General features: G+C 33.4%; 1 protein-coding gene across 1 annotated transcript in view; it reads left to right on the plus strand.

Moving 5' to 3' along the window:
* retn (retained) overlaps positions 1-25,069 on the plus strand; it is a 90,977-nt gene extending 65,908 nt beyond the window's left edge. The window contains 6 exon segments of the mRNA XM_081972355.1: positions 16,827-17,010; positions 20,522-20,553; positions 20,556-20,667; positions 20,726-20,977; positions 21,047-21,360; positions 22,454-25,069. Of these exon segments, the coding sequence (XP_081828481.1) occupies positions 16,827-17,010; positions 20,522-20,553; positions 20,556-20,667; positions 20,726-20,977; positions 21,047-21,360; positions 22,454-22,566 (1,007 nt within the window). The 3' untranslated portion in view covers positions 22,567-25,069.
* Positions 25,070-27,879: the final 2,810 nt, after the last annotated feature.

Consider the following 27,879-nt stretch of genomic DNA (forward strand, 5'->3'; position numbering starts at 1 on the left):
AATTTGACATATTTGTCTGAGGAAATCGTATTCTAACACCACGTGACAACTGCCATAAACGTCAAAACTGTCAAACTTTGTCCAGCCTGGACATGAAGCTTTAAAAAGCATTATTTGGAACTGTTTTCTTATAGCATTAACCACAAAATGTGTTTTAGAGCTTTATGACCCCTAATTTGATATTTGACATATTTGTCTGAGGAAATCGTATTCTAACACCACGTGACAACTGCCATAAACGTCAAAACTGTCAAACTTTGTCCAGCCTGGACCTAAATTTTTAAAAAGCATTATTTGGAACAGTTTTCTTATAGCATTAACCACAAAATGTGTTTTAAAGCTTTATGACCCCTAATTTGATATTTGACATATTTGTCTGAGGAAATCGTATTCTAACACCACGTGACAACTGCCATAAACGTCAAAACTGTCAAACTTTGTCCAGCCTGGACCTGAATTTTTAAAAAGCATTATTTGGAACAGTTTTCTTATAGCATTAACCACAAAATGTGTTTTAAAGCTTTATGAACCCTAATTTGATATTTGACATATTTGTCTGAGGAAATCGTATTCTAACAACACGTGACAGCTGCCACAAACGTCAAAACTGTAAAACTTTATCCAGTCTGAGGATGAAGCTGCAAAGACAAACAGTTTTCTTGGAGCGTTAGACACAAAATGGGTTTTAGTGCTTCATGATCCCTAATTTGACACTTAAATGTTTAAGAAAACGGTCTTCTAGCACCACGCGATAGTTGTCATAAAAGTCAAAACTGTCACACTATGGCCAGTTTGGACATGAAGCTATAAAACTCAAAATACGAAACAGTTTTCTGACAGTGTTAAATACAACATGTAAAAAGTTACATTTTTGTTTGCAGTTGACAACATGGCAAAAAAAAACATTGTCAAAAATATACAAGGGACCATATGTCAAAACTTTGTGGTTAGGTTAGATCCAAAAAGATCGTGCACAACTGTAGACTTTTTGCTGCTAAATATCTGAGTTATATCGGAAGAGTATAAATTAGTTGACCTAAATTAGAATATCATTATGCAAATCTGGGGGAATATCAAAATATCTGTCGCGACCCTATTAAATGCTGGCGCCAATTTTAACGTCAAATTAGATCAAATAACTGCCAAATTACGGACTTGTCCCGATCAAAACTCTCAATTTAGTGCTGAGTCACACGTTTTTTGTAGGAACGGTAGCGGGTTCCATTATCCCTCTAATTCAATAACGACTTAATGAAAGGCTCGAGTTGTTATCCAAATTTTGATACGGGGGCTACCACAAGATGATGATGGTGTAATTTTGGTGCTAAAGGTACCTGTTCGAGCTACCGCAACCGCGCCACCACCTAAAATGATTTATTCGAATTTAAACGGTTTATTACGCGGTAATTTTTGAAATTGCGAAACATCCACCTGTATATTACTTGGTAATGATACGAATTAGCAGATTCTCGGTAAATGATTAGAAATTTTAATGTTTTTGTGTGGGTTTTTATTAAATCGTACACCGCCAGTTTTAGTTTGCTTTCGTGAATCCAGCAACATTCATTCTCTGAGACCAGTTTTACAAAGTAGAAAACGTCACAATTTCCCACACTCTTAAGCAATTCAGAACAACAATAAACCTATAATCGTAACGCAGTACAATAAAGACGAATAAAAAAAGAGTATTTAGTGGAAGTACGTGTTCGAAGCGTAGGTGCCCAGCAATAATTACATCTCGCTTACAACCTGTAACATTGTAGAGCTCGAATCAGATGAGAAAAGGCCACCGCATCATCAATGACGCAGTTTTAAAACTATTTCTTTCTCCTTCTACAGTTGCCGTCGCATTAGATATAATCAGAGGCGTCCTATTAAAATATTCCCGAAAATATATTGTTAAGCGGTCAAAAAGCCACTTGGCAACGTAGTACGGTTTTTACTTGGACACAATTAAAACAGATGCGGCAGCGGCCAGGGACATTTGGACCTTTTTATATGCTTTTACTAGCTGGCACTCTAAACGGTGTTGCCAAGTTTAAAAAAATGTAATGGCGGACAGGGAGACTTAGGGGGTTAGGTTAGGTTCCGTTTTAGTCTGGTGTTTTGGTTGTATTGTTGATGGTCGCAGTTGAAGTTCACATAGTGTTATGAATAAAAAACGTTATTTTGTCAAAATGTCTTTCAAAAAGGTTGGAAAGAAAGGTGTTATCATATACAGCCAAGGCCGTGAAATCGTCAGTAACGTCTTACAATTTATGAAGAAAGAAGCAGAAGGAGTTTCCATTCCTTTGAAAAACTTGTTGTCTTTTATTTTCTTTATTAAAAACGACGAAAATGTTTCATTTTACTGATAAAATAATAGCACGCCACTGACTGGCTGCAACAACTTGGAAAGTAACGAGAGCAGCAATATTTAAAGCGAGACGTACAGAGATCGTGACATCATCGTTTGATGACGCCTGTGGCCTTTTCTTAGCTGATTCGAGCTCTAGCTTATTATGCCTGATGAAGTCTTTTGCTATTGGTCAAGTGTATTACCATCTCTCTTTATTAGAACGAAAATGGACCCTTTTCTTCTTTCGAACTCGTAAATTTTGTAACAACACTCTGGAAAAGCAACACGTGTTATCTTAATCTTAACGACTTCGTATTAAAGCTTGGCATCTGGAATGACACACGATAAAAACGTACGTGCCGCTGGAAAGTAAATATTTACGTTTAATCTCGATTAAATACCCGAAAATTCATTAGGCCTAATTGGGCCATAAAATGAGGCACTCGCCATACTCAACAATGTCAATCAGTGGGACCGTATAAGTTCCTGCCGAAGTTACTTTCCTATAGATTTGTTTGTTAGCGTTTGCTACTGTTGAGTCAACTAGGAAATCATCGCCAGTCCGAGGTGGGCAAATAGAGAAAAAAAAGAGGAAAAAGAAAAAACAATAATTGGCTGCAGCTCGAAATGGACACTATAAAAATGTATTAAGTTCTTCTAATTGCGCACAGGTGCACAGACTTTACCTTGGTCATAAGGCAGCAAGCCATGGCGAAGTGTTGACTTAGCTTTTATTTACAGTCTGTCACACATTTAGACGACCGCTCGGATCGTCGACATCGCCGAGTACGTACCGGGATTGTCGTAAAAGCTCGCTGATTTAAATTAATAGGTACCACTTTTTACGAGCTTTTCCTGGTACAAGAATTTCGTTGTTCCACGATCCGGGGTATAACCTACTCCATATGCTAATTTTCCATACCGATTGAATTCCATTACAAATTGGGTCTCGGTCAGTTGATAGTGATGGGTTCCAATCGATATATCGATAGTGATGATACCAAACAACACACGCCATAGACATATAAACTATAGATATCAGTTTAGTACAATTAACGTAGAGGGTAGCACAGTTTACGTATCTGGAAACCATGCTCAATGATAATTGGTACCACTCATAGAAGATCAGGTGTAGAATAGAGAATGTAAGGATCACAATGCTATACTTTCTCGATTCTTTTCTATGGGATGGAGTCGTAGACATTCACCGAGGCAACATAAAGAAAACTCGAAGCCTCCGAAATGTGGTTCTTACAGGAGGATGCTGAGAATATCATGGGTGAACAGAGTGACCAAGAGGACAGTGATGGAGAGAAGAAAGCTTGAGTACCTTGAACATATTATGAAGAACGAAAGCAAATATCACCTTTTAAAGTCTGTTCTCCATGGGAAAATTCATGACAGAAAACCACGAGGAAGAAGAATATCATGCTTAAAAACTTATGAAAACACATCAAAAGTATCTGCTCTCTTAAATAGTTAAAAGGAGTTGTTTTCATCAGCAGTATTATTTCGTCAGTTTCCTGAATCTCTAGAATTATTCACAAAAAATGCAAACACACACAAGTCTGAGGAAGACCACAATGCGAGTAAAAAGAATAGTTACTCCTTGTGAGGAGTATGCCCTTCATTGTCACATCCACGTGGTCTGCTCAACATTTTCCACTTCCAGAAAGTGCTTCCACACACAAAAAATCTCCAAAATCCTTTGCCTGCTTAGAAGAATAGAGGCTCTGATGATGCCAAATCCAGAAATGGCGAACTCTTCATAAGTTCAACAGGCTTATGATGAATATAAAAGGCTTTAAACCAAAAGGTTTTAGATTGCCGGAAATAGTTGAAGAACCCTTGAAACCCGATGAATATTTACTCCAAATATCCAAAAATCAAGGTTAAGTTCAATTTACATTTTCTTCAAAAACTCGTCTTTTCTAGATAATTATTGAACACACTGAACATCTGCAACACACCCCTCGAAAATGATATTTCTACTTCATTTCGTAAACTTTAGGTTAGATTTCACAAATCTAGCAAACTAATTATAGAACATTATCGTTTTTTGTAGGTCTCTAGAACGGTTTAGCAGACCATCATCTCAGTTTTTGCAATAGGAACATTTAAAGCATCTTACTTAATTTAGATTAACCAGGTCAAACAAGTTAAGAAGAACAATATCTCCTTCTTCTTAACTTGCATATCTTCAATGTAAGTTTTTTATCCTTTTTGCGTAACTAAAATTGCTTGCAAAGATTTTTCGTCTGGAACAGGTTAAATACTTATATAATAACTGAAGATATCAGAATCATTCCTCTGAAAATAAGCATTACATATTCACCATTTTTATCTTGGCAAAAATTGTTACGTTGGCGTCCAAAATAAGGAACTAGACCGGATGTGGCTTTTACCACTTTTTGACTATAGAAAAAACCGTTTAGCAACCTTAAGTAACTCACATTATAGTGGAATGTGGTAAGCAATAATTATTATTAAAACAATAAGCCGCGTTGTTGACACTTCACGCCGGAACGAAAGGACGAAATCGGAGTAAAGCACGTTCAGACGAGGAAATATAAAATCGTAATTAATCGTTTTTGAATATAAATGAAAATAAAAATTCCGAGAATTACCTAATGAGAAAGTTTGGGACAGATTCTAGGTAATACGGTTAAGTGTTGAAACAAAGGGCTTTTGTGCGAAGCACGTAAAACTTAACGTTGGTATGGGAACTGAAATCTTTCAAGTTCCAACATTAATTCGGAATAAAAATATACGAGGAGCGCAACAATCAGGCTTTTAATTATACGTGCCCGAACATAAATCAAAATCAGCAACAATTTATGCCCCTTTTGTTAATGTTGGCTCGTTGGAAATCGTAATTTTATTCAGCGATTATTAATCGACTAATTTGTAACTAAAACAAAACAAATGTTTTAATCAAACCGAGTCGGGATTTTTTTTAATTCCGCTTGGTAAATGCGTATCGACGTTTTAATGATTAGCCCTAAGGCGAAATCAAAGAACAAGCCACGTTTATTCCGTCTAATTATTTTTATGATAAATGATCCTAAATGTTGACTGACCGTATCAATCAAAGACCGTTCGAGCTCGATGTGTTCGCAGCTATTAAAACTATGTACCTTATTATAAAAGTTTCGTTATTAGTCAATGTTCCATTTAGATTGATTGAAGTCGAAGCAATTTGAATAGTTTTCTATAAGTACGTATAGCTAATGTATGAACGCTTTCAAAATAGTCAATCAGGCCCTGCTAATCTAGATTGAGATAATAATATAGTGACAGGCTTAACTACTTTTTGTGATTCGATTAAGTGTGGTTAATACAGTTAAAAAAGAATTATGCAAATTCACTATATAATTTTCCAGATTTTTTCCAGAAGTTTTGCTTTAACTCGACTTCTTATATTTAATTCTTATATTTAATTAATAAGCATTTTAACATGGATTTGCTGATCTCAAAACGACCATAATTTTGTCCTAGGATTTTTAGAATAATTCACAACCCCCAAAATTCAGCTCAAAAACCTATAAAATTTTATTAAAATAATATAGAACTGTAATGCAGCATGTTGCTTTTGAGCAAGTTTTTTTTGTACTTTTATAGCTTTTTGACAGTTTACAGAATTTTGACAAATTCTGCTTGTGGAGCTCTAAAAACATTTTTTAAGCGTGGTCAAGTCAAAATATTTAATTGCGGTAGAATAATCGGTCAAAAACGGTAGATAACACTAAATAAAAAAATAATCAATTTATCTAAGAAACACAAATTTTATTTTACATTATTATACAGGGTGTTTTTTTAATGAATATATTATAAACCATACTTCAAGTCTTCAAAAATACAATTTTTTTATTTTTTCGTCAATTGTTTTTTAGGTTTCAACATTAATGACAGATATCACGTGGTTTTATAGGATAATTTCGCTATAATAAATCTTAGAAAAACGTTTTATATCAAATACAGCAATAAAACTTTTCTAAATCCTGATTTTTCCAACTTTTGAACACAGTTTGACAAGTTTCACGTTAGGGACAGTTGCCACCTGATTTTAGAACACTATTTAGCTGGATGGTCACGTGATAATTGTCAAAATAACTGCCAGAAGAAATACTGTATATGTATCTATAACTGTATACAGGGTGGTCCAGTTTTAAGTGTCAATAATTCACCATTTGATAGCTAATCAAAAAATAAGTTGACTTACATTATGTCATTTTTCTGAAAAACGTTTCCTAAGGAAGATACAATCCTCCAAATTTCAATTTAAAAAATCGTTTTATAGGTTAAAACTGAACATCCAAGACTTGTGAAAGTCCAAATTTGTACTGAATAGTCTAAAAACTTTTTTACTATTAGGAATGGTCTTATGATTCGCTTTCTCAGACTGCCATCCTGGTTGAGTGTCTGAAACTGGCATTCAAGAACTAAAAAAAGTCCGGAAATCAAGACAAAGATTGTATTGTGCATGAAACTCATTTTTTACTACTAAAAATAATATAAAAGTTAACTTTTAATGCTAGAACTGACTTTACTACGACTAAAGAGAGTCCAAAAGTATATTTTCAAGATTTTAATTGGTGTACAACTGAATTTTCTGGACTGGACAACAAGTCTAGAAGTAAATTAAATTTTCGGACTATTTTATTTCTAAATTATTGTAGCATTTGGTACCAAAATTTTTTACTTTTATTACTGAAGAAACTTGACTTTTGGAAATAGCCTTAAACTCGATTTTTCAGTCCCAAAAAGCACTAAAAACAGTCTGAATTTCTTAGAGATGCTACAATTTATTGCACCTTTGAGTGTAGAAGTCAATTTAATAGTGAAGAAGCTTGAAATAACATTTTCAAGATTATGGTCAGTGGACAAACTGGCTTTTAGGCCTGATACGTCAAAAACTTTGTAAAGATAGTCTCGAAACTCGATTTGAGGCACTGAAAACAGCCTTAAAACACTAAAAACAGTCTAGTTTATTAAGAAATACCCGAATTTTTAGCACTGAGGTGTCTAAAAGTCGATTTAATAGTGACAAAGCTTGGAATGCCATTTTAAGTCTATGAAGAATGTAAAAATTGTTTTTTAAGTTTGCTATGTCAATAACTTGGTGAAGATAGTCTTGAAACTCGATTTTCCAAGCTGAAAGCAATTTTGAAGCACTAAAAATAGTCCAGAATTCGATGAAAATGAAAAGCAAAGTAAAAAGCACGAAAAGTTAATTTAAGACAATTTTCATGAATCTAATGTCAATGTTCTGCATCTAAGACTATTTTCAAGACTAAAATATTGAAATTTGTCTTCAAATTATGAAAACTTACTTCAAATGCAAATTTTAAGCTTCTGGTGTCACTTTTCATTAGTTCAGTTACATTTTGGGGTTCAAGTCAATTTTTAAGGTTTAAATGTATGAATTTGTAGTAACAAATTCTTGAAAAAGTACTTAGTTTTTATGTCTACAAGTCAATTTTCAGTATTAAAGTCTTTCGATTTGCATGAAAAGTCAATTTTCAAAACTAAAGTCTTTCAGTTTGTCTGGAAACTATGAAAACTGGCTACAATAATATTTTTTAAATTTCCTAAGTGAATTTTCCGTTTCCAAGACAATTTTTAAGTTGGGTTGGGTTAGTTTTGGATCTTTGACCGTAATAACGTGTAATAAAGTGCTTGTTCCAAATTTGATCAATATTGCTCCAACGGTCTGACAGTTATGACAAAAAAAAAACGATTTTTTAAACAGAAATTTGAAGGACTGTATTTTCCTTAGGAAGCAATTTTCAGGAAAATGTTATAATGAATGTCAACTTATTTTTTAATTGGCTATGGATTGGTGAATTATTGACATTTAAAACTGGACCACCCTGTATAGACACATATTTTTGTTGTTTTAATGAATAAGTTACATGGAGCGTTGTATAACTATTTATCCAGGTTTCAAAAAAAGTTTTTCGCAAATAACGAAATGTGGTTCGAATTCTGCGTGTCACGTGACCTTAAAAATAATTTTTGAGTAATCTTCAAATATAAGTATTCTTTTTGAAAATATTAACTTAAATATGTTGCTCTCAGTTTTCTGCCAAAGTAAAAAAGCATTTCACCTAGAAGAGAATTCTCAAATCCTCAAATTTAACTGGAAAGTGGAAAGATCATTTTCAGAATTGAAGAGCATTTTTAAGGTCGTTTATCTAAAGATGCATTGCAAAGAAAATGCAGCACAGGATAGAAGACGTTGGATTGGACTACGGGAGGCAGTGGACGCAGCTAGGCTGAATGATGATGATGATGATGATCTAAAGATTAAATAGAAAGATCAATATTAGAAAATTCAACAAATCAACCATCACACAATCATTTTTGAACTGTTTTCAGTGGTTTGGTCATTACCTTGAATATTTATTATGGTTACTTACAAATTTGATATTGCTTTAGTTTAGTATCAATAGTTTTTGCCATTAATATGAAACTCGATATTTAATGACAGTCATATACATTCAAACACGTGTTCTTTTTTCGCAATTGCAACTGTTTAAGTTCCTAATTTATATTGTAGTGTTCTGTCTGTGTAAACGTTAATTTCTTAAACTTCAGAACAATAAACACTGGTGAAACTTTTCTTAGACAGCTGCGCTGTGACTAATTTTCCACTTTTCTTCAATTCTAGTATTAAATTTATATAATCATGTGACCTTTTCCGAACTTTGTACAAATTAATCACCGACCTTAACGACGTCGGTACGAGTTCCTGAAAGTCAATCGTTCAACGGCGTGATATGCAAATAACGCTTGGCTTTAAAAAAAAAAATAAAAATACAACATCGTTCCCATTACAAATTGTCAGTGGTCCAGAAGGCTGGCAAATTTTGAGCGATCCAGGATACGTCTAGTCTAGATAAACAATGGATTTGATTAATTACTGACAACCGTCCTATTTTCCCATCTCTCTCGCACTCTCGTCACAATTGAGGTGAGAATTATTGTCAGTTGGTTGCGAAACGAAGGTTTTTAACCTGACGCAAGTGCATTATTATTATTAACACCTATTTTCCTTAATAGATCGCTCTTAAAAGAAATCATTATCTTATCGGGCATAAAACAGTCCGTTATTCCATTAAAATGGGAACCAGAATGTAAACGATTCCATTGTTTATTCAGCACGAAATTAATGCTAAAATCTTTTTATTATAGCGGATATTTACAATGGTTGAGCCTTAATTGTAAAATAATGTTTGCTTTCTATGTGTTACGTCGAGATTTGGTCGGAACAAATAAAAGATAAATTCTCTGCGGTATTTAATTTTTACCACGAAGTTTTCATTCACATGCGACTATAATCATGATTGGGACATTACTTCACGACCTCATTGTTTCTGAATCATCAATGTGTTCTTTTTATTGTTATTACTTGTTTTTGGGTTTTTTCCGACACTGTCAAAGTCTAAAATATTGCATAAAGATCGTTGTTTCCAAATTTAAAAGCACAATACTTTTATTATACCTGAAGTCTGTATAAGTGTAGTAACAGAGAAACAAGCTTGGAAAAGTTAAAAACCTAAAATAATATATCACAAACTGCATGTTTTACCAAAGAAGGAATACATGAATAATTGTTTAGTATACAGTTTTCATACCCTCTATAACAAAGTCAGTAGTTGTAAATGTTACTTTGATTGATTAACATTTCAAACAAAATTAATAAAGAATTTTTACAACTACTACTTAAAAGTTACAAGTAAAACAATAAACGAAAGAAAGCCGTAAAGTTATTAGAATTATAATTAGTTAAAGTGACATTAAACGGTTCTGTTATATGCAATTAACTATTCATCATTATTGTCCTTTCAGCACGCCAATGCGAGAATAATGACACAGTATAAAATAATATTAGGATATTTATAGGAATACGTGACATTTAGTAGTCATGCGATTGCGTTTTAACAGTTTGAAATAATAAAATTCAACTTTTCCATCGATTTAATGTTGTAACAGTTGGCGCGTAACTGTACGCTTTCGGAATAATTGTCGCTAATAATGTTTAATTGTATAGAAGCTGGTATAAACTAAGTTGACTTTCACAAATACTATCCCCATCTAAAGCCAAAAACTTTATTTAAAAAAAGAAAGGTAAATCAAAGACTCTTTACTTTGGCAACACCGAAAATCCACCAAACAACATTGTTTTCTATTTTGAACGTCACAAAAAGGTCTTTTGATTAATAACACGTCGGTCCCATTGCATGTACCAAATTCCTCAAATCATCAAATAAAATTAATTAAAATCTTGTTATTTTATCACAAAAATAGCTTTTGATTATCTGGCAGAGCAAGCGATTTAATAACGTCAACGCGCGTTACACCTTTGATTTACGAGGGCAGATGGAGATTTATCGAAAAAAATCGAGAACAAGTTAAGGAAAAAAGTGAAGAATTGTTGTTGCATGCAAATGCCGAGGTGTAATATTAACACAGCTTCGTGATCCGGGTTCCCAATAGGTTCGGGCCCATCATAGTAATTTGTACTGGTGAGATTATAGCGCACAAATCAAACAGTTTTGCCATTTACCGTAGTTAGAACCATTATTTCGCTATCTTGTCAGATACAAGTTAAGACCTTCGTGTCAAGAGCGAGAATTTATGATAGCGTAATCATTTCGCTTTGTGGGCCGCGTTGGAAACGATACAACTCCGGGAACATCCACTCGATTATAATAATTTTCTAATAATTTTCTGGTGCTAAAATGTCTACCGAGGCTGGGAAACAGGATTATTATTGAAACCCAAGAAAACATCAACACTTTTTGTACCGTTTTGATGATTTCAGTTTTTCCGTGTTAATAGCCGAATGTTTGACAAATTCTAAAACTCCAATAAGGATTTTTTTTATTTGAGGTAAATTGTCTAAACTCTATTTTTCGGTTTCACGCGCCTAAATTGTTGTCTTTAATATGTTTCTTCTTTAAATTTCTTTCACATCTTATTATTTTACAATTTTGCTCTCTAGAATACCAAGGCGTAGAAGGGCCACAGACGTTATTTTTCTTAAATTTTTACTTCAAACTCAGAAATTAACTAAATTTCGACTTCAAACTCGGAAATTAACTAAATTCCGACTTCGAACTCGGAAATTAGTTAAATTCCGACTTCAAACTCGGAATTTAGTTGCAATGTTGTCAAACTGACAAATTCTACTATTTTAGATCTACTAATTAAGATCAAAGAGTGTTTGCAATGTTGCCAAACTGACTAATTTTACTAATTTGGTTTGAAGAGTATATGCAATGTTATCAAACTGACAAATTCTACAATTTTGGTTTGAAGAGTGTTTCCAATCTGTCCAAACTGACATGTTCAACTAATTTCTTAGAAGTGTGTTTGCTTGCAATGTTGCCAAATTAACAAACTCTCCTAATTTAGATCGAAGACTGTTTGAAATGTTGCCTAACTGACAAAATTTGGTAATTTGGTACAAAAGTATCCTTGTAATGTTATCAAACTAACAAATTCTACAATTTTGGTTCGAAGAGTGTTTGTAATGTAACCAAACTGAAAAATTTTGTCCGACTAATTTCTTTGAAGTGTGTTAGCAATGTTGCCAAAGTTAACAAATCTTCCTAATTTGCTTCGAAGAATGTTTGCAATGTTGCCAAACTGAAAAATTTTGTCTAATTTGGTTTGAAGAGCTTTTGCAATGTGACAATGTAAATTCTGAGTTCGAAGTCGGAATTTAACTAAATTCCGAGTTCAAAGTCAGAATTTAACTAAATTCAGAGTTTGAAGTCGGAATTTCCCTAATTTCTTTCGGAATTTAACTAATTTCCGAGTTCAAAGTCGGAATTTAGTTAATTTCCGAGTTTGAAGTCGAAATTTAACTAATTTCCGAGTTCAAATTCGGAATTTAGTTAATTTCCGAGTTCGAAGTCGGAATTTAGTTAATTTCCGAGTTTGAAGTCGAAATTTAAGAAAAATAACGTCTGTGGCCTTTCTACGCCTTCGTACTAAAAAGTCTTATAACTGTCATATATCTGTCAGAAGTCTTTTTGGAATAATCTTGAACCAATTTCTTGTTTCAATATTTTGAATTAAAAAAAAACATAACCCTGAAACGTATCACTGATTTAATAGGATTTAGCATTTTAACAAACAATGATAAGAAACTAAATTGAATCTTATTGGCATCCATTATTTTGTTTGTCAAAAAAACTAAAGATATCACGTGGTTTTTGGAGAGATAAGATAATTCATAGATAATTCAGCTAGGAAGTCACGTGACCACAGTAAAAGTAACTGTCATAAATCCCAGAAGGTTTCTATCGAATTCTGCAAGAAAACTTTTCTAAAGCCCGATTTTTGCAACTTTTGAGCACAGTTTGACAGTCTGAGACAAAATTGCTTGTCAAACCCACTTGGAGGAAGAAAATGACTGCTTTAAGCACATTTTTAGAATCCTCATTAAATTTCCTATCCAATTATCTGAAGATCAGTCACGAAGAAAAGCGGTGTCAAAATTTGAACTGCCAGAAACACAGTATTTGTAATTTACCAGTCAAAGTAAAATATTTACTTTACCCATCACTATTTTTATTCTTTAATGGTAGTGATCCGCTAAATTAAGTCATAATTGCAATAAAAGTTTAAAAAACGTGGTTATAATGTAATTTCCGACTTAAAAGTGTTAAAAGTCAGTTTTAGACAGTTCAGTTTAAACTTGTGTTTAACAAAAAATAAGTCTGTACCAATTTTGATGGACTATCTTAAAAATAAATATAAAATTTCAAAACAATGTTTTAAAACGAAACAGCAACATTGTACTTTTTGGTTTGAAAATAAGCCATCGTAATAGGCATAAACGGCCGTAATGCTGTCAAATAAGTTACGAACGAAAAGAAAAGGGTTCGGTTATATTGAGCGTATAATCCGACCAGGCCGGAATAAGACACATGCAAAATAAAAAGTATCGAAAAGGAAAAGCTCTTTTATTGAAAAATAATACGCCGGCCATAATTAAAATGCAGCTGCGTTAATTTATTTGATTTTACGATCGTGCATCAAAAAGACCGCCATTTTAATATTATATACCCCCATTCACTTTCGTAGAAATGCGAATACGCTACGGTCATGTGACGTCACATAGAGCGAGTGTGTATATTGCCATTCTGAGAATGAGCGTATTTATATTTAGTCGTGGATAATGGAATTTTTAGCCAGCTGAAGACTATTGATTGGTTCATATAAAGTTTAAGGTGACGCATTCGCAATTATCGGATCAAATAGAGAATAAATTTAGATCAACAACCAACATTGTGTGTATCTACCTGCCTGCGGCATTAACCACACGAAGTTAGATATTAAAATAGCAGACTGACGGCTGACAGACGATGACTGATTATACCCACCAGACATGTGATTAAATTAGATGCTAGAGACAAATAAAAATATTATGTGGCACACGGAATAATTATAAATAGTTCATATATCTGGTTTACATTTTTAAAACGAGAGAAAGAGAGACAGAGTTGACTCCGACACGCTAAAACGCACCCTCAAAATGTAATTCATAAAAGTCGTCCAGCTGATGAATTATCGTTCCAGTGTGGCATTACTTTTACGACGTCCCGTTTACAGTCGGTTCTTATTTAGTCAAAGGACATTTTAACGTTTTATGTATCGCCTTCTTTCTCCATTTTTGATCCCGTGAATCCGATCAAAGGGATCAACGCATATTGTTGCACTTGCAGTTTTAATGGTCTGCCGGCTTTGTGTCTGGATCGTGCAGTTCATGATATATTGTTGCTGGCTGCCATTTTAATGGAACTTAATGAACAACCGCCTGTTAAATTAGATCTAGAAGTTTAGAGGTTAGGTTTCTGTAGTTTTAACGGAACATTAAAAGTACTCAACAGTATGATTGTCTATACTTGACGAAATACATTGTTTCGATGACAAAGTATTTGAAAACGCATTCTGCATAAAAATTATAAAAATTCTTTTAATAGCAACTCATATACGTTCGACATTTTTACATATTTGGATCCCTGAATAGCCAAATAAATAATTAAAAAATATATTGTATAATATTGATTTTGAGTAACCTCTTTTTAGTGACTTCTGTTGCCTCACAATTTTTATCTCATTACATTAGACAAAGATGAAATAACATTATGTTTTTTATAATGCGGTAGATAGACCAGTTATTGTCAGTTAGAGGGTTCAATAAATGTCAGATTATTTTGACGTTTTTGTCAATTTTGAAAATAAACAGCTTGAAAGTGGTTCTGTCCAGAAGTCAAAAGTGGCTTGTAGAATTCGCTTCATTTAATTTGTCAGAATCCTCTAAAGCCATTTTGAAAGTGTCACAGGCACACACAAGTGTCTTAAACTACCTAGAATTGTTTTAAATTGCCAGAGGCCTTTACGTCCATTTTGAAAGTTCCATAGACCTCTAAATGCTACTGAGAATCTTAAACTTTCCCAGAACTGTTTTAAATAGCCAGAGGCCTCTAGGAGCATTTTGAAAGTTCCATAGACCTCTAAAGGCTATTGGGAACCTTAGAGTGCCAGACGCCTCTACAAGTGTTTTAAACCTTCCCAGAACTGTTTTAAATTGCCAAAGGCCTCTAGGACCATTTTGAAAGTTCCATAGACCTCTAAATGCTATTGAAAACCTTCTAAAAATTGACAGAACTCTCTACAAGTGTCTTTAACCTTCTCAGAATTGTTTTGATTTGCCAGAGGCCTCTAGGACCATTTTAAAAGTTCGACAGACCTCTAAATGCTAGTGGGAATCTTTTTAAATGTGCCAGAGGCCTCTAGGACCATTTTGAAAGTTCCATAGACCTCTAAAGGCTATTGGGAACCTTAGAGTGCCAGACGCCTCTACAAGTGTTTTAAACCTTCCCAGAACTGTTTTAAATTGCCAAAGGCCTCCAGGACCATTTTGAAAGTTTCATAGATCTCTAAATGCTATTGAAAACCTTCTAAAAATTGACAGAACTCTCTACAAGTGTCTTTAACCTTCTCAGAATTGTTTTGATTTGCCAGAGGCCTCTAGGACCATTTTGAAAGTTCGATAAACCTCTAAATGCTACTGAGAATCTTTTTAAATGTGCCATAGGCCTTTAGAACCATTTTGAAAGTTTCATAGACCTGTAAAGGCTATTGAGAACCTTCTTAAAAGTTCCAAACGCCTCTACAAGTGTTTGAAACCTTCCCAGAACAGTTTTTAAATTACCAGGGGCCTCAAGGACCATTTTGAAAATTCCATAGACCTCTAAATGCTACTGAGAACCTTCATAACTGTTTTAAATTGCTATCAGAGGTAGCTAGGACCATTTTAAAAGTTCCATAGACCTCTAAATACTATTGAGAACATTAGTAACCCCTTAAAAGTTAAATTCAACTGTTCATAGAAGTCTAAACGATATTGTCAACTATTGTTGCTGTAGTGTGTAAAATGTGACAAATAATGGAACGTAAAAATGGTGTCAAATGGTAAAACATGTAATAGATAGAAAACTTGTAAATAAGATGGTATGTGTAGTTGTCAAAATGTAACTAAAACATTTTGTTTGACATGCTTGAACAATTAAAGAATCAGGTTTTTTAAAAGAAAAAAAATGACATATTTTGTTAATCAAATGGATCGAATTGGCGGGAAATAGATCTCCGCCTTCGGCGTTCTATTTCCGCCGAAACAGCGACGCTAATGACCGTTTTAAAAATCTTTTAATAACCTGAATCATCATTTGACATTTTTGTTTTGTTTTCCTGGCTGGATCTTGAGAATTCCACGATGATTTATTTAATTTTAGAGTCTGTAGATTATGATTTAGGATTCTATTTCGGGCGCGGAGTAATTACATTTGATGCCTTCGCTCCGCTCCTCTTTTAACAAATGTTTTCGATCCCATACCGTCTACTATAACTAATACCCTATACAAATGGAAAATTTCTGACCCAAGGAAAAATGGTGTTGGGTTTCCAGCTAGCCGAAAGTGTGGACCACCTTGTATACTACGCGCGTATAATTAAAAACGAAAATAAACCTAGTTCTAATTTTTTTGACAGACATATTATTTATCTAAGCATCGACCGTTGTTCTTGTTGAAGAGGTGGCACAACTCCAGACAGTTTTATCGTCTAATGTTTCAATTATTATTCTGATGAGCGCCTGCAGACACGTTTAAACTTGACGCGTTTATTTCAATCACTAGATCAACTTCCCCTATACTAAAACCAGCAATTTCCTTTCCAAAAATCTTCAGACGGTTTCGTACAGTCTCATTATGTCAGACAAAAATAAACCGTAATTAATGAGATTATTATATAGAAAAGACGATGGGTTTGAACTAATGACTAGCGTAATTAAAAATGAATTAAGATTCTTTCACTCAAAATACTGATGTAGTAATCAATATTTGACGACAATTAAGGGACGTTTCCTTTCTGCCATTGATAATAATGTTGTTTTTCTTATTTGCAGGCACTCCGATAAACCGACTTCCAATCATGGCTAAGTCTGTTTTGGATCTCTACGAATTGTACAATTTGGTGATTGCTAGAGGTGGATTAGTCGACGTTATTAATAAGAAGTTGTGGCAAGAGATTATCAAAGGACTGCATCTACCCTCTTCCATTACGTCGGCAGCATTTACTTTAAGGACGCAGTAAGTAGATTAAAGGAAATATTTTGTTAATCGTCCTACCAAAAATTTACACTTTAATATATACAGGGTGATATAAATAGAGAAGAATCGGCAAAGGTAGGACTGAAAATGAATTATTGTAGTAAAATAAAAACCATGATCAACCAACAGGACGAAGTAATAATTACGGTGGCGCAAGAAAGTATAGAACAGGTAAAGGAATACATATACTTGACACAAATAATCAAACAAAATAAGCAAAACCAAACTGAAGGTTAAGTCTGGGGTGGGCATTATTCGAAAAACTCTCTTAGGTATGCATATATTAAAGAACATATTCCCAGTACCAAAAAACAAGAGTTTTTAATCAATGTATACTCCCTATTTGTGGGGTAAACCTGAACGTTCACAAAGGAAAACATAAAGGGCCATGAAAAGGCTAATGCTTAACATAAGGCTGACAGACAGAAAGAGAAACGAGGGGAGAGATCTCAAAAGAAGTGGCAGAAAGAGAGAGTAAAATTAATCTACAGTGGAGACCATGGAGTAACAAACGTCAAAAGCGAAGACCACAAATGCGATGATGAAGAACGCTGACGTAAAATAGATACAAACCGCCAACGATAGAGAGGCACAGAGAAATACAGAGTAAAAGTTTTTCAACCTCTATCATCAGATCAGATCTCAATTGTTTGAAGATATACAGGAAGGTTAAATTGGGGCAAAGTTGGGTAATTTGGTTTCTGGAGATATTTTGAAATTAGTTGTTATTGATTTTTTCTAATTTATTTGATGAAATCACCATCATCATTTTTTATATGAGCACTATATTATTGGATTTTTGCATATTTCAATTTTGAAAAAAAGCAAAATTTTTTTTTCAAAAAGAGCGCCTTGAAAATACCTCTTCAACAATCCTTTAGTAGGTAAAATGACGGCAAACCACGTGATATTATTGCCATTAGCAACAGAATGATCATGTGGCAAACTACGAAATAGAAGCACTCTCTCAAAAAAACCGATGATGGTTTTCAAAAACTGAAACATTGTATCTCACTTTGTTGTACAAGAGGTAAGTGGCAATGGTAAAGTGTCATTTATTTTCAGTTACCTTCTCAAATAAATGAGGAAAACCAAAAAAGGAACAAAAAATACCATAAATATTATCAATCAACGATTGATTAGTCAGAACGGGCTCCACGTTCATTGTCAGCGTGTCACATGATCATCGGTTTGACAATGACAATAATATATTGCAAATTGAACTCCAACATATGACAAATCACTACGTTTATCTCGTATGCTTTCGATCCGCTTATTCAATCAGATCGGGTAAACTATAGTAGAAAAAACCCTATATAAACGGATTAGATCGACCATTAGGATTGACTAGTCAATCCTGGAAATTATCAGGATGGAAATATTGAATACGATTGAAAGTTGCATCATTTGGTTGATATAAACGGTTTGGATTTAGATTTGACAAACGACAGTGACAAGACAAAGTTAAAGCGTTTTAACTAAATATCAACTGTATTTAATTTCAAAGGAAAATGCACAAAGAAACTAGAAAAACACAATAGAAAACAAAAACAATTTGGTTAAGTTGGGATTTAAATTTGTTTTCTCTTTTTAGTCATATAACGTAGTCATTGGTATCAGAAAAAAACAGCCCAGTTTAATATGGCGCCCATAAGAAAAATCAAAGTGGATGATGGTAACCAGAAATCGAAACGTTGATACCAAAACAACAGAAATTAATTTTCAAAGTTTATCGATTTTTTTCATTTCTTAAAACAATCGAGATTCCCATGTTGAGGCTTGGAAATCGAACATCCTGTATATTTTCATCAATTCTGAAAGAATGACCCTCTTGTATGAGTGATTCACAATTTTGCTAGGACAGTTATGAATACCCTGCCTTTTGGGCTAAAAAACTAATGGAACACTAACTAAATAACCTCAAACAAAAAAAGTATATTATTATATTTGAAGTTCAAAAAAATAGATTATCCATTCTTGCAGTCAGAATTTTATTACCCCGCTTTAAATCTTTGTACCATTAATTGGTTTCTGTGGCAATACTAAACTAATAACTTTTATTGGCAATTTAAATAAGTTTCCAGGCCATTACCGATCCGATTTTCATATTCCATCATTCGGGTCCGTTAAAGTCTTAAAATGGGTCTGCTTTTATTATTTCACAAAAACCTACACACACAAAGACCCCGGTAATAAATCACTTTTATTAAATATAATTAACCTCAAAAGTTCTTACAATAATTAAAGCGGATTTAAAGGAGTTTTAAACGATCCAACCAATTTTTTTTTCTTTGGTTTGCCTGGGTTTTATAGACCGACGGTGATGTATCAGTTTATAGCGTATGATTAAATTTTTATTGACATCGGGTTGTAAATCAACTTTTGGCCGCTTTGAAAAATAATCTCATTTATTTACGCCCTTCTTTTAGTTCGTTTCCGTTTTTTTGTTTTGTTTTTATTGTTCTTTTTATAGTATTGTGACATTCTTTAGATCGAAAGATGACGTTGTATGATGGTGTGTAATTAGGAAAATATGTCTGGTTCCACTACTATTGATGGTCAAAGATCTTAAAAAAAATCCATTTTTTTAACCAAGACACTGAAGGTTTTCTAGTTGCCAAAAACAGATGGTTTAGTAGATTTAACAAGTTTTATTAAAAAGTCTAAATGCTTCCAAAAATAGTTTTATTTTCAAGAACTTTGACCATCAATAGCAGTTAAGGGCATCGGTAAAGCAAAACCTCTTATGGGAGATTCAATGCATTTTATGACAATCTTTTAACCCAAATTAAAAAAAAACTAGGCTAGGTATTGCTGTTTTTTAAACGGCATATGAAAGAAGACACTTGCTAGAATGTGCGAAAGTCAATATAATTTTAATAGTACGTCAATCAAAATATCTAGAAGCATTTTAACAAAATGCTAAAATTACCATAATTTTCAAGTCACTATTTTTCCTACCTGCAAAACTTTTTTGGTGACAAAAATAACTTTCGCACATTCCCCAAACCTGTAGCTATTTAATAAAAAAAATCACGCATATAAGTTAAAAATTAAAGTCGTAATTTGAGTTAAAAGATGGGACTAAAAAATTGTTCGAATTAAGGAGCGGAAATCTTGCATCTTTGTTCCATATCACTCTAGGACCCTCGTCGCTTAAACAGTAATGTCTGCGTTAACACTGCCGTAGTTTTATCGACAGAAACAAAGAACGAACACTGTTTTTTATATATTTTTCTACACGTAGGCCAAGCATCGCGATCGAAAAACGTAAAGTCTTTACCGATCCCCTTAAACTGTGAAACATCGTTATCTTTCGATCTAAAGAACGTCACAGTACTCTTTGCACTGGACACCGTGTATGTTAATAAGTAAGTTTTGTCTGAGTTTCGAAAATGTTTTTATAAAGCTGTATAATTGTTTTTAACTAACTTTCAAATAACGATGTAAACTGTTTTGGTCTTATACTATTATCTTATTTTTTTTACAGATATATGAAGTACTTATACCCGTATGAGTGTGATAAAGGCATTTAAGCACTCCTAGTGAACTGCAAGCCGCCATTGACGGAAACCGTAGAGAAGGTAGACGTAGCAGCTATGGACAATACGATTCCATGTCCAGGTACGGCTACGAGTAAGTTATCTTCTTCGATCTGCTAGAAATTCTAACGATCATGCTTCACAACTTGTAGATCAGCAGCTGCTACACATCCGATGAATCCGCTGTCACTTGTTACGGCCGCACAACAGCAACAGCTGGCTGCGCGAATGAATTCCGTGATGGCGGGCGGCATGAATCTACACAACGGCGCTCACCATCCTGCCCATCCTCAGCCCATGAATCCGCCCACCAATGGTGTTCCGTTGCCAAACGTGCCCAACATGGCTAGCGATTTTGAAACGCGAATGATCGAATACATGAAAATGATCAATAAAGAGATGAGGTTAGTGTTGTTTTCCAAATGTGGAAAGCTAACTTATTACGTAACACATCTAAGTAGGGCTTATTCCAGGGCCACCAACACGACATCACCACGTCAAATTGATTTGTCTCCACCAAATGCAACGTCTGCTATGACGCCGTTTGAGGTGCAGACTCGAATGAATATATTCGGCTTGTATAACAATCAGAACGCGCTTGAGCCCCAGAGGGAACCCATTAATTTATCGGAACCTGCTCAGGCTATTAAAAGAGAACCGGACTGCCGTGAGTCTTCTCCGCCATCAAAACGCGTCACTAGGGCAGAGGAAGAACGGCATAGGAGACCAAGAACTCCCGATTCTCCTGTTCATACTTCGAATACTCACATAAAGATTAATAGCAGAGGTAAGTGTGTAAAGCAAATTAAGTAAAGTTGGTTTGGAGTAAATCATTTCAGAAATATTTATAAGAATAAAGAGGATACGTTCTGTAGCTTAACAATAGTATTCTTGAAACAATGAAGATTTTTAAAAATGTGTGCAAAACTGCAATGAAACTTTTATTAATCACTTTGTAAATATGAGCTTACCACAAGCATTCTCTCAGCAGGTTGGTGATTTTCAAAAATAATGCAGTTAAAACAATCATTATGGCAACTGTATCAGCCCTACAAACCTCTTTTTAAATGATATTATTCCAAGTTGCAGAATTTTTGTGCTTTCTTTTCTGTAGCTAAACAGCAAAATGCCAACCTCTGACCACTATAATTGTCCATCGAATTCAAGTCCAGCGACGATCCTGCAGATGAGATACAATCTTCCCCTTTTGTCCTATAACAACAATATTTAAGTTTACTACACATTCGATGCATAATGAAGTAACTTGTCGAGATAGTTACGCGTTTTAATGAAAAATTCAATCCGCCAACCATTAATATCCTTCTAATCTGCGAATGTTAATCATCGGCCGAAAGCCAAACAACTAACGAGGAAAAGAAAGAAAACAAGGCGAATTACTTCACAGAGGACACAAAATTGTAATCAATCAACCGTCGAAATTAATGATCTCCTTTGAATTTAATAAACTTTTCGTTGCGTCACTTTGGCACGCATATAAAAAGAAGTTCGAGAACGAAATTAACTGATTCGAACGAGCTCCGGGTGATTGATTGTACGTTTCTGCCGTTACTCCTGTTTTAATTTCGGATAACAAAACGAGAGTTTTGCGGTCGTTTTCTGAATTCACTTCTCAAGATGGAAAAGGTGCTGGAACGCTTCCAAATTCAATTATTTGCATTGAGACATTTATGCAATTGAAACTACAAAGTCTTAAAAAAACATTAAATGCAAATTGCTCAATCTGAGTTAATTTCTGGGATATTCTGAAAAAAACAGTTACTTTAAACAGAGCTATCTATAAACCTTCTTATATTGGAAATCTACAAATCTAAGCTAGCAATTTGCATTAACAAAATCATAACTCTGGAATGATATTTCAGGTGAATCAGGCAGCGGTGATAATTCTCTAGTCGTCAGCATGGAGCTCAACGGAGTGACTTACCAAGGAGTGTTGTTTGCTCAGACTGCACCAAACAACTCACTGACTGCATAAGAAAAATCTTGTTTGATTTGTGCATGTTCAAAGTGAGTTCATTTGAATATGAAAATAATATTTTCACTCAAAAAACCAAACTATTTTGGTACTTTGTGTGATAATATTAGATTTAAGTTTATCAGGGAGGGAGAACCGTTTTAGGGTCATTTAGGTTGATCACTCTTAATCTCTTTACTAAAAGTTGTGATTTTTTTTTCGTTACTGTTCTGATGTGTATCTAGGCCAGTTTTTTTTGTACCTAAATTCCGGAACAGTTTTATAGTTGTAAATAAATGTTAAGTGTTAAGTAGAACTATTAAAATGGTGATTTAATTTTTAGTGAAGGGCATAATACAGGGTGTTCGTTTTACAAGCCTCGCTAGAAGCTCCTCGGTTATTTGAAGAGATACAAGAGAGTGTGGGCAAAATTGAGCAGCTAAGAGTCGACTAAAATGTGGCTTTAAAATTTTAAAAATTCTTAGTACCTCCGGAGATATCCGAAAAACCAATTTTTCAGTTTTTATTTTTTTACTGTTTTATTTGATGAAGATAACTGAAAACAAAAAAACTTTACCATTGCCACTTTTCCTCCTCTCCAACCTGACAATATCCAATTTCACTTCGTTTCGGTTTTTAGTTACCATCATCAACTTTGATTTTTCTTGTGGGCGCTATAACAGGTTTTTTTCATTATTGATATGGATTATTTTTTCTGATTACGATAATGTGTGATTATGATATAGTTCAAACAACAATTCTCTGTTAAGTCACTTGACACTTCTTCACGTGACATGATTGTCATCCTAAAAATAAATGAAATTTTACCGTACTACTTTCCTTCCTTTTACAACGTAGCATTATCATTATAATGACATAAAATGTCTCAGTTTTTAACAGTCATCATCAGTTTTTATATTTTTGTTTTGGAAACGCCATATTAGATTGAAATTTACTTATTTAAAATGTTTTTTTGTTACAGTTTATTAGATTAGAGCGCGTTTCGTGTCATAATCTTCAAGAAAAATGAAAGTTGATGATGATAACTAAAAAGCGAATCGTCGGATATCAAAAATGATAATGCCTCCTCGTAGAGGAGAAAAAGTTACAATAATAAAGTGTCTTTTGTTTTCAGTTATCATATCAAATAAATTAGTAAAAAAATAAAAACTAATTTCTAAATTTCCGAAAGTACTAAAGATTTTTAAATTTATATCTCTTAACCGAGATCCCCATGGTGAGGCTTGGAAAATGGGCAACCTGTATAGCCAACCCAGTCAACGAAAAGGTATAGAGGGAAATGTGCTTGGAACACGAGTTTTGACTAGTTAGGAGTCACTTCAGGTCACTCTGTACAAAATAAAAGCAGAATAAATTTGCTAAAAGTTTCACTCAGTTAAGTTTCAATATCATTGTTAAACGAGTCTAAACAAAGTTACGAAGTCAAAAATGGTGTTCCAAACATTTCCCTTTATACCTTTTTTTGAGCATTTGTCGCCTGGACTAATAAGGCATAAATACTTTAAAAATATTTATTTCAATACCAAATTTTAGTGTGTAGCTAGAAGTAATTGAATGCGAAATGACGTACAGACCAGAATAGCTACTTAATTTCAGTATTTTTGGTAAATATATAATATTTAGAGTGACCTATGCAAATGATAGGTCATTTTTAATTACTTAATGTAAATTTGTGTATATACATCTCAAAGAAGTTTTTTTACTAGAGTGCACGGGACTTTGTTGAAGAACGTATTAATGACTTATTTTGTATAAGGTTTATTTCTTGAAAAAGACTGTTTGTTTATCACTATTTACGTTTTAAGTCCCTCACTTTTGACTTACTCTTATTTATAATAACTTGTAATTAATATTTTTTTACGCCTAATGGTGCGTACTGTAATATATTAAGTAAGACACTAGATTTATTAAGTTAAAAAAAGTTTTTTCTCTTAAATTTTGGATAATTTGAGAGAAAGAGTTTTTTTTTTAACTTTTAAAAGTTTTTTTTTAAATTATGATTGATTTTATTTTATTAAAAGTGTTTGCAAAAATTGCAATCGCCCATAAATTCAGTTCTAAAATCTGTCAACGATAGGACTGATCGTGCTGTGGAGTATAACCATTCGTGCATGCATGGTACTTAACTTGGATAAAAATGTTGTTGTCTGTTGTTTATTTTTAGCTTGGTTAAGAAATATACCGTATTTTCATAAGAGTGTTGCACGAAAAAATTACATAATATGGTGATATGATTGGATAATTAATTCAAGCAGAAAGTCTACTATCAACCATACTGTTGACTTATCTTGACAGATTTAAAAATTGTTTTTACTGACAATGTTTAAAAATGGGCCAAAGGCAATACTTTTTTATACGATTTTATTTATTAAGATTACGATTAAGTGAAATTATTTTATGACATTAGAATTTCTCGATAAATATGTAATTTAAGCTCAGTTTCAATATTCATTATGAATTGTGTCTATGAAGTGGAATTACCATCATTAAAGAATCAAGTCTATTTTTGTGTTGGGTTTTATTTTCTACTCTTCATAAATCTTTGCTTCCTCTACTTCACATTCCTATAGCAATAAGATTTGATAGTAAATAATTTAGGTATAGAAATAAATCTTAACGTTAGAGTTGAGTTGACAATGTAAATTGACAGTTGAGTTTGACTGTGTTGACAGTTTCGAGTGTATAAGACAGTTTTCTACCTCATACGTCTAACGGTTTCAGTCAGAAACATAATTGAACTGATACTTTGCGACGTTGACTGACTATTAGTTTAACAGTTTGATAGGCAGGTACAAAATTGCTTGTCAAACCCACTTGGAGTGAAAAAATGACATTTTTAAGCACATTTTTGCAATCCTCATTAAATTTCCTACCCAACAACCTGATAAACACTATTAAATTTGGTACAGTCAAGAAAAAAAGCAGTATCAAAGTTTGAACTGTTAGAAACACAGTTTGAAAAGACAGGCAGCGACAAAATCGCCTGTAAAACCCACTTGGAGGGAGAAAATGACTGTTTTAAGCACATTTTTGAAATCCTCATTAAATTTCCTATCCAATAACCTGAAAAAACACCACAAAATTTGGTACAGTCAGGGAGGAAAGCGGTGTCAAAATTTGAGTTGCCAGAAACAGTATCTGTCCTGTTTCCTACATTCCTACAGCGACAGTGTCTTCTGCAGTGTTGCCAAGTCAAAATATTTAATACCGGTAGAATAATCAGTCAAAATTTTAATCATTGATTCTTGCTATAAAAACCGTACTTCAAAAATACAGATTTCTCATTTCTTCATTAATAATTGTTCAAGTTTTGACATTAGTGACAGATATCATGTGGTTTTAAAGGATTATTATTACCTAGACAGTCACGTGACTATTGTCTAAAATCATAAATCTCAAAAACACTCTTTATATCGAATACTGCAGGAAAACGTTTCTAAACCCTGATTTTTGCAACTTTAGAGCATGGTTTGACTGTTTTGACGTTAGTGACAGTTGTCACGTGATTGTAGAACACTATTTAGCTAGACGGTCAGGTAACAATTGGCAAAATAACTGTCGTAAATCTCAGAAAAACGATTTATATCAAATACTGCAATAAAACGTTTTTAAATCCTGATTTTTGCAACTTTTCAGCACAGTTTGACAGTTTTGACGTTAGTGACAGTTGTCACGTGATTGTAGAACATTATTTAGCTAGACGGTCACGTGACAATTGACAAAATAACTGTCATAAATCTCAAAAAACACTCTTTATATCGAATATTGCAAGGAAACTTTTCTAAGCCCTGATTTTTTCCAACTTTTGAGCACGGTTTGACAGTTTTGACGTTAGTGTCAGTTGTCACGTGATTTCAGAAGACTATTTAGCTAGACTATGAAGTGACAATTGTCAAAATAACTGTCATAAATCTCAGAAACAAGTTTTATATCAAATACTGCAAGAAGATGTTTCTAAACCCTGATTTTTGCAACTTTTAAGCATGGTTTGACAGTTTTGACGTTAGTGACAATTGTCACTTGATTGTAGAACACTATTTAGCTAGACGGTCACGTGACATAATGGCAAAATAACTGTCATCAATCTCAGAAATACGTTTTATATCAAATATTGCAAGAAAACGTTCCTAAACCCTGATTTTTGCAACTTTAGAGCATGGCTTGACAGTTTTGACGTTATTGACAGTTGTCACGTGATTTTAGAAGGCTATTTAGCTAGACTATAATGACAATTTTCAAAATAAGTGTTAAATCTCAGAAAATTGTCTTGATTCGAAAACTGTGTTAAAATGTAATTCTTGCAAATTCCAGTAAAACTTTGACAATTCTGACAATAGTGACAGACATCAATTGGTTTTAGAGAATAATTTGGAGTAAGAAAATGACTGTTTTAAGCGCATTTTTAGAATCCTTATTAAATTTCCTATTCAATAAACTGAAAAAGTATATGAAAAGTTTCATAACCAACATAACGGCAATATCGTAATTAAAAACGGTAGAAGAAACACAACATAGAAGTAGAAGATCAACATTGGTCTTCTGAGATTTACAGTTTTCACTGTTTTCGTACATATTGCGCCATCTAACGACGATTGAGGCAAACCACTTTCACACGTTAACTATCTAAACTAAGAATCCTGCAAATGCCGATAACCGATTAATTGAAGTAGAATGTAAATACACTCACCATGTGACCAACATTGAATAATAATAATGGTAAAATTGCTATACAGGGTAAAATATGGTTCACTTTTGATAAATAAGACATACCAAACCACAAAAGTTGTAGTTTTGATTATTTAAAATTAGTACTTCAAGTCAACTCAAGCTTATCTTATTAGTATAGAGTATTTTGCTAAAAATAATTTAATATATAAAAAATCATTTATAAAGTTTGTGAAAACTTTGAATTTTACATTTGCTGTTGGTAACTTACGTCTTGACGACATACAATCAAGATAAAAAGTTGAAAGTCTAGTCAAAACAAGTTATCACTGAAAAAACTTTTTATTTTTTTTTATTAAAAGGTAATAAAATTAATTAATCAACAAAATACCAGAAACAGAAAGTAACTAAAGGCACAAGTGCTAATTTCTACCATTACATCTAAACAATCTATAAAATCGCAGAAAAGAAAAAGTCAGTAAGAAACTCAGACACAGTTTTGACATTGTTGACGTGAATGACAGACATGCACAAAGCGCCATCTTTTAGTGGTTAGTCAAATCGACACAAAATCGTCGGCGCAACTCGTTTCGAAAAGTAGATGAGCGCCAAACGCAAATTCCGATCCCGAAATCAGTGGTCGTTTCA

The sequence above is a fragment of the Ips typographus genome, linkage group LG2 (assembly GCF_016097725.1).
Source record: "Ips typographus isolate SLU linkage group LG2, UJ_Ityp_2.0, whole genome shotgun sequence".
NCBI lineage: Eukaryota > Metazoa > Arthropoda > Insecta > Coleoptera > Curculionidae > Ips > Ips typographus.